The 10,424-nt window shown below is 43.6% G+C and overlaps 1 protein-coding gene across 1 annotated transcript in view; it reads left to right on the top strand.

The window, feature by feature from the left end:
* The first annotated feature begins 1,427 nt into the window (after positions 1 to 1,427).
* The window catches only part of fam135b (family with sequence similarity 135 member B), a 31,905-nt gene continuing 22,908 nt past the window's right edge, over positions 1,428 to 10,424 (top strand). Inside the window, exons 1-2 of the mRNA XM_030789145.1 lie at positions 1,428 to 1,504; positions 4,984 to 5,063. Of these exons, the coding sequence (XP_030645005.1) occupies positions 1,428 to 1,504; positions 4,984 to 5,063 (157 nt within the window). The remainder of the gene's footprint in view (positions 1,505 to 4,983; positions 5,064 to 10,424) is intronic.

Genomic DNA, 10,424 nt, shown 5'->3' with positions numbered 1-10,424 from the left:
CAGTTAAGCCCGGGGCCTGAGTCATCCATCAAACGTTTGTGTTGCTATCAGAGAAACGGGATATTAATGCGTTCCCACAGTCACACTGGAGCGTAAGAGCGTCAGAGAATCGTTTACTGTCACGTCGAACATGAATAAGATGATGAATGGAGTTTTGTTGTTTAAGATTATGTTATAGGATTATACAGAAACAACCGTTTTTTATTTTTAAACTCGCCTTGGGACAAATACTCGATTATCTGGCTGTTAAGGGTGGTAAATGGTTCTATAGTAAATAGTTCAGAAGAATGACTATAAAAATGAGCACAATTTAAACCTGCCACTAATTTAAATACTTCCACAGCCAGAGGCATAAAGTAAGATGATAGTTATGACCAAAAATTGTACTATACGACAATTGCAAAATTTGCTCATGGGTGAGAAACATTTGGAAGTTTTCATAAGCGGTGTCTTACCTTTCAAAAAGATGGCATTCCAAAATCATTTGAACATTTGCAGCACAAAAGAGAGAGAGAGAGAGAGAGAGAGAGAGAGAGAGAGAGAGAGAGCAGCGATATCAGGGCCAGAATACTGATAAGTGTGACTGAATCTCAGTCAGAATGACAAGTTGAATCTGTTTCGTTAAAACCCTGCCACACACACACACACACACACACAAAGACACACACACACACACACACACACACACACACACACACCAGCTACAGTCATACCTTTGCAGAGCCAACCAATCCACTCAATGGTAATGTCAGAGAGCTGTCTGGCTGCAGTCTAAAGAGAGCACACGCTGGGGCAGATCTGGCCTCACGCCACAACACTAATATCTGAATTGCATCAGGACACCTGAGGTGAAGACTAAGGAGGGTGAGGGGCATCAGTTTCAGAAGTTGTTTGAGATGATGAAATGGCTAGGAGGGCCATCAGAACACAGAGGGACGGCCCGGTGAATGGTTCGGGCGGGTTCTGTCTTCGCCGGTGACTGTTTGTCTCAGCGCTGTGAGCATCACGGCCGTATCCGTCGCCTTGGAGAAGGTCTTCTCAGGCGCAGCGACTTTCAAGACAAATATTTCCTCAGATGACTCATAGCTTTCTAATTAGAAGCTGAGGAGCTTTATTCTGAGGTCTCTGCACCCCCTCGCACCCCCCCCTCATCTGCCACCCTCACTCAGGTCACCGCGCCTTTTTGTTCTGGGGAGGAGAGAGGCAGCTAGGTAAACAAAGCCCTAACAATAGACAAACAATAGGATGATGATACCAATCAGCAGCCAGCCAATGAGAGAAGAGCATAATCCAACGCTGGTGACACGCTCAGGCAGAAGGTGTTCCTTATGTGTGCAAACATTGCCAGACTCCTTTAATGACTCTCTCTCTCTCTCTCTCTCTCTCTCTGCTCTCTTTCTCTGTCTGATCAGGTGATGGAATAGACCATGTCCGAGGTGCAGGGAACTGTAGAGTTTTCGGTGGAGCTGCATAAATTTCATAATGTGGATCTCTTCCAGAGAGGGTAAGTTTGCCCTTTTCTCATGCCAGGGATCTAAGAGAGGAGATGACCAAAGCTGAAAAGATTATGATCATGTGATTTCTATCCTAACTTGGCTCATCTGTCTCTTCACTCATGTGTCCTGAGCTAGGAGCGGCTCTGGCCAGCGATAAAAATTCAGTCTGAGAGATTCAGACTGGATCAGCACAGGGTCTGGTATAGACGCTAGCAGTGTTAATTTGATATCAGAAAATTAGCTGTTTAGACACATTTGCTATTTTCTCAACATTTAATATCCTCTCAACATCCTCTGGACCAAAACTGCTCCGCTCTCCTGTCCTTATGTAAGTTACTCTGAGTTGATTGGACTTTTAATGTCCTTATGCTGTTTTCTCCACAAGTCTGTTTACACTCTTAATGGCCTGCATCTCGGGAGACTCTGATTGATTGGTTAATCCCAGCCTGTCCTGGTTCCATAGTACACACTGTCTCTAGTCATCTTTCAATCAATGGGAACTACTCAGCTGGGGCCGGGACGGCTAATGTTGAAATCAAAACCTCATTACAGAAAACTAAATGACTGCTTCACAAGCATGTCAGCAAGAGACTGAACGCTCTTTTACAGGTGAGGTGGTTCTGTTATGACTGTGAACAGCCAGAAGCCTTAAACACTGAGAGAAAGAGAGAGAGAGAGAGAGAGAGAGAGGGAAAGGGGGAGAGAGAGAGAGAGAGAGAGAGAGAGAGGGGAAAGGGGGAGAGAGAGAGAGAGAGAGAGGGGGGGGGGGAGGGAGAGAGAGAGAGAAAGAGAGAGAGAGAGAGGGGGAAAGAGGGGGAGAGAGAGAGAGAGAGAGAGAGAGAGCGAGAGCACTTTTACTACACAGAACAATAACACTCTTTCTAATTCCATTACAAATGAGAATTTAGCTTCCCTTCATTCAAAGTTTTTTTTTTTTTTTTTTTTTTTAAATGTTAAAAAACGGAAAGCTGACGGGACTGAAGAGAAAATAAAGGTCAGTTTTTTCGTGCCGTGCAGAGGGAGATGTCTGTGGGAGGATTATCCATGGGCATCTGGCAAGTTTCAGGCTCGGCTGAAATGGCAGCTTTACAGAGATTTCATGTTTATTTTTATTTATTTTTTTTCTATGCTTTAATCCTCTAGGGTGATTGCACTCGCATGTTTCATTTTTTTACCCGTCGCAGTCTTCTCTTCTCTGTAGAGAGACTAGAAGAGAACTGGAATTCTCTCTTTTTCACTGTATGTGACAAGACAACAATGAGTCAGCAGTTACACCACATAGACAACACATGATGACAGTGTGTTACGCTAGCATGACGCACTGATGAAATGTTAAAGTATTATTATGTTTTATAATGTAGCATAATTCCTTTAAGCCTGGTCCCTATGATCTTTTGTAAGTCTCTTTGAACAGGAGCATCTGCAAAATGAGTACATTTAAATGTAACTTTGAAATTCATTTAAAATGTGGTGTGTGTGTGTGTGTGTGTGTGTGTGTGTGTGTGTATGGCCAAAAAAGATGAAATGTTTCTGTTTATGGGTTTGTAAAGGAAGTACTAGTTGTGGTTTGGAGTGATTTTGTTTTCCGCTTCACTGGAGACAAACTGAGGGAGAGAAATGGACAGACCGAGAGGGCGAGAGGAATAGAGAAAGAGAGAGAGAGAGAGAGGGGGGGGGTCAATCAGTATCATTGATTGGAGATGAAGATGCAGCAGACAAAGCAGAAAGCTCATCTTTGGGCCAGATAAGCATAAATGTATGATTAGCTCTTCCATTGGGTCCCGTCTGGAGGAGGACGTGGTGGCCCATCACCCCCCCGGCAGACCTTTCTCTGTTTGCCTTAATGGATTCCAGGTTAGCCATATCTCCTTAGATGTTCTTAGTGATAGCTTCTAACGCGACTGATGTCTTGGCTTCCATTCTCGTCAGAAGCTGGTCTTTTGTAAGTGTGATGTTTAGAGACACACACAGCTGAGTGCTTTGATGTTACGGAGCCCCCAGTGAGATGACCGTACACATCACGTCTTTGATGTCAGTGGTTCAGTGGTCAGAGAACAAGACAGTCATTTCCAGCTGAAACTGACAGCGTCACTGTGGTTATGGTAACACATAGCAAACAGTCATACGCACACACCTTATTCCAATATCTGTCATGAAAGTCCAATTAAAACATGAACAACACGGTTCATTTGATTCAATTTTGATTAAGACGATTAAACTACTTTTCAGATCATCTATTTTCAGCTCGTCCCTCTTATCTAAATCTATACCGGTGCTTGTGTCTGTGAACATGAGCACCGGTCAATGAATGCACCGCCTTTTCTCTAAAGTCCTTCTCAGCCTTACAGCTTATCTTTCATTTTCATGAGGTCCTGCTGTTGTTGCATTGTTGTTCATGCCAAACTGTTTACAGAACAGGAGTGTGACCAGGCAAAGGCCACCTTAGCCGGGATTCTCCGCGCGTTTAAACGGCGCCCGGCGGATCTTCATTAAACACAGGCTTTCTTGTGAATAGCCCTGACCTTAGCACGGGCCGCTCCGGGACTGTTCCGGTATTCACGCTTTCCGTCTGTGGGAAGAGTACCGCGGCACGTTTTAATTTTCACAACAATATGCAGGAGCGATAACCAGGCGGGCGTTTCTGCTCTGCTCTCTGGGGGAGTCGGTGGGGAGCAGAGCAAGAATGCTCTTACCATGGAATTGCATTTGCTTCACTAGTCAAGGTGACCTTTAAAAAAAAAAAAAAAAAAAAAGCGCCCAGATTTGTGCAGCTTTAAAACAGAGAGAGAAAATAGAAAACCAGAGAGAGAGAGAAGGGAAGAGAGAGAGAGAGTAAGGGAGAAGGAAAGAAGAGAGAGAGAGAGAGAGAGAGAGAGAGAGAGAGATGTTTTGGACAGTACATGATATTGTTCTGTTGATGCTCTAACACATGTTACCTCCTGACTTTCGTGTTCTTCGCTTACTTCGCACACTCTTCCTCCTCTTCCTCTTCCTCAGAAAGGGCTAAGGATGGATGTGCATTAAATCATATTATTCATTATTTATTGCCATTTTGTCCTGTCCAGATGAATAATTCAGGTTACAGTTGTACCATTCTCAGCTGCACATCACTGTCCTGTGGACTTGGGGTGTGTGTGTGTGTGTGTGTGTGTGTGAGTGTGTGTGTGTGTGTGTGTGTGTGTGTGTGTGTGCATATGTGATTGTATGTGATTGTATGCGTGTGTGTGTGTGTGTGTGTGTGTGCATATGTGATTGTATGTCTGTGTATGTATGTGTGTGTGTGTGTGTGTGTGTGCATATGTGATTGTATGTGATTGTATGCGTGTGTGAGTGTGTGTGTGTGTGTGCTTATGTGATTGTAGGTCTGTGTATGTATGTGTGTGTGTGTGTGTGTGTGTGCGTGCGTGTGTGTGTGTGATTACATAACGTCAGGCTTTAGGCCAGTCAGTGGACATTGGTGTGATGGGGCCATTCTGTGTGTGTGCAGGTTTTACCAGGTGCGGGCCTCTCTGCGTGTGTCGCCACGTGTGCCTCACAGACTCATCGTCACAACACCCGGTAACACAGGTAAGAACACGCCTCATAGACAGGTCCATGTGCTGTGTGTGTGTGTGTGTGTGTGTGCATGTGTGTGTGTGTGTGTGTGTGTGCTGTGTGTGTGTGCTGCGTGTGTGTGTGTGTGTGTTACATTTGTCTGTTTTTAATTCTTATTTATAGCAGCATTTCTGTGCTGTCTTTAAGTGTAAATAACAATTGCTTGCAAAACGATCACTCCTCATTTTAAGGCTTTAGAGACATGTGTTTTTCTATCTGAGCATGTTAGGCAACAGTCAAGGAAAGAGTTCAGGAAAAGATTGCTATCATTGTTAAATTACCCAAATTATTGTTTTGTTAGTATGAAGTTGAGAGTGCTTCAATAGAAACAGCCCAACTGCCCAGTGAGAGGTGGTCATGTGACATCATGCTGAGAGGAGTCATGTGACCAACTGCATCATAATGCTCTTTGAAAAGGACATTTCTTAGGATACAATCAGAGTTAATTAAATATGCAGCGCTGACTCTCTCATCTCTGCCACCTTTATGACTCACACCTTTAAATGGAGCGTAAGAGCAACATTTTGGCTGGCTTTGGCTGGTCCAGTTCTCTGACTGGGTCCAGTCATACTGGGAAAGTCACAAGGCTGCTTAGTTCTTTCTGACCATGAAGACAGCGAATAGTATTTGTGTACATACATGTTTGCACACATACACGCATAGCATGTGATCCCTTGTTTGGTGCTACATGCTGTGAACTGTCTGCATGGCCTGTTAGACTGTGGGAAGATTTTTTCTCTCTCTCTCTCTCTCTCTCTCACACACACACACACACACACACACACACACACACACACACACACACACACACACATGCACGCACGCAAAACACACAGTCCATCCTTATAATTTACCTCATGTTTGTTTGTGAGGCTTTTCAGCAGGTAGCCAGCATAGTTCTCATGTTCTTTACAAAGTCTGTGAGGGTAAACACAGTCATCTGGAAGCTTCTGGATGTTTTGGTTTTACGACTTGAGCGGCTGACGTTCGGAAGGTGGGAATCCGGGTTAGGAGACGGACTAGGCCTGAGACAGGTGCTCCAAGTCGTTTTGGGTGAAAACAGGAGTTGCTGTTTTTTTACTGGATTCCCTGGAATCTGAAAAGCCTTTTTTGTTCTGTCTCTGTCCCTCACACACACTCACACACATACTTGTAGTGTAACCTATATTATTCTAGGTCTTTTTCACCATTAGACACCTGTTTGCAGTGGGTTCAAGATGTCTACAAATTACCAGGTTTGGGACCTGCCTACCGCAATCCAGTGGAGGCTGAGTTTGGGGCCGTGTTTTCTTTTCTCTGTGAAAAGTTAGTGAGGTTAGTGATGAAACCTTTAGGTAGTTTGACTGAAAACCTTAATCGGGTGATCGACTGAAAACCTTTTGAAAACCATTCATTCTTCGTGATTCTTCTCGAATACACGCTTTGGCCTTCCATTCAAAACATGTGGGAATATCAGAGGGTAAGAGCTTCAGTCACACCAGAGAATCTGAATTCTTCTTCAGAAAGAAGCTAATAAGCAGTGAGAAAGTGTGGAGAAAGATCCTGTTATTTCATGTCAGTGGCAAATGAAAGAGGCTGGAGTTAGTGTACTTAGACACAAAAGCACATGTCTGCTCCAGCTGAGGGACATTAAAGCCTTGTCATTTTAGTTTAGTGGTCTTTGCACTAAATACGCTGAGCTTAAATGTTTTTTTTTTTTCTTCTCTTTCTTTCTTCTTTTCTTTCTTTCTTCCGTTTTTTTTTCTTTTTATTGAGCTGTCGTCTGCTAATTCTAAATGACTTGTCACTTTCGCTTTGATGTAATGTAAGGGGTCTTGATGGGAAGAGATGCGTACTCTTTTGCAATGTTCTTTTTTTCTTACCTTTTTTTTTATTTATTTATTGGAAAATTAAGAGAACAAGTCTGTGAAAAACCTATCCTCACTGAATCACAATAATGCAGTCCACAGTGATTAAGACTGGATTGAACTGAATCGGCAAAACTTTAATATAAATATATGAACAGACAAGTTTTCTTTGTGAAGTCTTTTCACTATTTTATGAGACCCAGTGAATTCTCAGTGCGTGTGTGTGTGCGTGTGTGTGTGTGTGTGTGTGTGTGTGTGTGTGTGCGTGTGTGTGTGCATGTGTGCGTGTGTGTGTGCATGTGTGTATGTGTGTGTGTGTGTGTGTGTGTGTGTGTGTGTGTGCGTGCATATGCGTTTGTGTCTGTGTGTGTGAGCATGCGTGTGTATCCGTGGCATTTGTCTCTGGAGCATGTCTTCAGGCCATGACTGAGGCCTGACACCACAGTTTTCACTGCGCACTGTCTGTGAACGCATCAGAACCAAACAGAGCGATAAAAGCTGACAGCTGAAGGACAGAGCGATTCCATCCATCAGAGCGCTCATTTTGGCTCCATTCGTGCTCCATCTTGGCTCAGTGAAGCTTGTGCTGTTTCAGTATCACACTCAAAGCTGAATCACCCCATACCAAGGTCATCGTATGGCCCATCTGCCTAAGGCACATTCATCGGCCTATAGGTCCATCCACAGTAACCAGGCTCCAGAAATAAACTCTAGACAGGAAAGAGCAATGCAGCCTGTGTGAGGATGACAAAGGTCAGCGCAGTGATCAAAGCCATATACTCTACTGTATGCCAGTGTGCTGATGTATTGATACACCATTGATTTTTTTGGGCTCAGGAAAGTGAAGTGAAATGCTTGCGTAGGCATGTGATTTCACTGCATGACTGAAGCCCGCTGTGCTGCGTTTTAAACCAGCAGTCTGAAATAAGAGTTTGGTCCAGATATAACCGTACAGAATAAAAAACCCTTCCCAGGCTGGGAGGCTGCAGCCTGGTGTTTTTCCGGCGTGGGGAGAAAGAGCTGGAAGAATACTGTTGCATGGTTCTGAATGCTGCAGTGCTGTAAAGCAAATTTGACAGGTATAATGTTGAAGAGCTCAGAGCTGGATACGTATTGGTTTTCACGACAGGCTTGTTTGTTTGTGACTCCTGTAACTCGCGAACAGACGGTCCTGTCAGTGGATTGGTCTGTTTTCCTCTCCCTTTCTCACTATAGTACAGCACAGAGCGTATGGTGCAGTAGCATAAGAAAAAAAAACCCAAAACAAAATACATCCATATTCTAATTGGATATCGGAACAGCAGCCCAACCCCCCCCCCCCCCCATCTCCTCCTCCTCCTCCTACAAGGTCAGGTACTGAGTCTGTGGCAGCAGACAGTGTGTGTGTGTGTCTGTGTGTGTGTGCTGTGTGTATGCGTGTGTGTATGCGTACGTGTGTGTGTGTGTGTGTGTGTGTCTGTGTGTGTCTGTGTGTGTATATGTGTGTGTGTGTGCCGTAAATTCTGTCGGCTTGGCCTGGCTGCAGCAGCAGTCTGAGTGGAAAAACACATTTATCAGGTGCAGGCATGAGGAGTAATCCCTGATCCTCACAGAAAGGGAATGTTTGACATTTCCATTATCTGTGCCCTCTGCAAGAATGAAATATATGGGGTGCCCCCCCCCCCCCCCCCCCCAAAAAAAAAAACCCCACCTAAAATAAAACAAAACAAAACACCCCTACAGGGAAATGTAAGGGTTTGAGATTAATATTAGATTCATTTGATCATCAGTCATCTCTCTTCTCACTCTTAAAAGGTAGTTGTGTGGTGTGTGGGTGTGTATCTCTGCGTGTGTTTTTCTGTGCCTGTGAGTGCACACATGTATATGTGGTCTCTGTGTGTGTTAATATCTGTGTGAATGTGTGTGTGTGAATGACTGTAAGCAGATTACTATCTGGGACAGAGGAGCTGCAGTGTGAGGTTTAGGGTTAGACTTTATGCATCCCATGACTCTGTGCTGTTCTTTACCCGGCATGCTCTACGGCACAAGAAACAATACACCCGGCATGTGATTAAAAAGAGCTATTATTATTATTGTTATTATTATTATTATTAATAATAACAATAATAATAATAAACTACAGTTAATCAAAATTGATTGTAGTTTTTGATATCATATCTATATCTGTATGTGTGTGTATCTGTTCTAATAGGTCTGTTAATCTCCATTCAGCTCTTCCTCTCCTCCACATTCTGACCCACAATTCATATGTGTGAAAGTTCCACACAAAGCCAAACAGATTTTTAAATGTTAATGTTCCCAACCAAAAGCAATTTTTTTAAATCTTCTCTGTTCTCTGGCATGATAGTGGAGAACTATGCTGAAGATTTTACAGAGAGTTTGTGTGTCAAGGTCATTTCTCATTTATAATCACCTTGAGGAAAGACCAGAGACTAGTGGTGAAGATTCACATATCCGATGGCATTTACTCCTTTAGCAAGCTTGCCGTTAATATTCCAGAATTCCAGCCATATAGAACAACTACTGGACATGTTTTAAATAGCCATATAATAGCCTGCATTTAAAAAACAGTAAAGCACAAATGCACAAATGCTATGATCCAACAAATGTATTTTATTAAAAGTAGTCAGCACGAATGAACTCTTTGCAACTCTTCACAAACTTTGTGAAAATAGGCTAAATGAAGAAGCAATTAGGCTGGTCTGAAACCGCGTTTGTCAAGTTCCCGCTTGGTTTTTTTAAAAACAATGGCCGAAGGATGTCTGCTTTGACATTTCGGAGTCGAGCCAAAGCGCTGGGCTGTTGATATGGAATGTGTGAGACGCAGACTTTTGCATAATACATGTTTATATTTAAGTTATCTTGGCAACATATTTTATAGGTCACACAATATTAGGCTATTTAATATCCTATTAATGAATTTATTTATGTGGCATGTTTCTCACTGGATGTTTTGGCCGTTGATATTTTCATCTGCCGGACGACTACACGTGATGTCGGCCAATGTAAACCCTGGTTCCGACTGACTTAGGAAAAGCAATTAGGGCCACTCGCAGAGTACTTTAGCGTGTTCCGAGCATGCCTGCATCAAACATGTTGATCAGCCTCTAGCTGTGTTCCCTGTTCTTGACAAAGTTTCAGATTACTACAAGCACCAAAACATGCATTCTGAGTCAGAGGCTTGGCTAAAGCCCTGCGTGGCCTCTGAACAGCCTGTGAGTGGAGTCGTATGATGCTCGCAGGGTCTGTGTGTGACGGAGGGTGTTCCCACTGAGAGACAGAGAGATGGACCTCAGCAGGCATCAGTCTTCAAGGACCCCTGACTGATTAAACCCAGCCCCTGCTGCTGTCTCATCTCCACCACAGACAAAGAGAGAGAGAGAGAGAGACAGAGAGAGAGAGAGAGAGAGAGAGAGAGAGAGAGAAAGAGAGGCAGAGTGAGAGAGAGGCAGAAAGAGAGAGAGCACATCTCTCACAACAGATGTTG

The sequence above is a fragment of the Chanos chanos genome, chromosome 12 (assembly GCF_902362185.1).
Source record: "Chanos chanos chromosome 12, fChaCha1.1, whole genome shotgun sequence".
Classification (NCBI taxonomy): domain Eukaryota; kingdom Metazoa; phylum Chordata; class Actinopteri; order Gonorynchiformes; family Chanidae; genus Chanos; species Chanos chanos.
The sequence above is the reverse complement of the archived record's forward strand: the minus strand, read 5'-3'. Positions and strand labels throughout refer to the sequence as shown.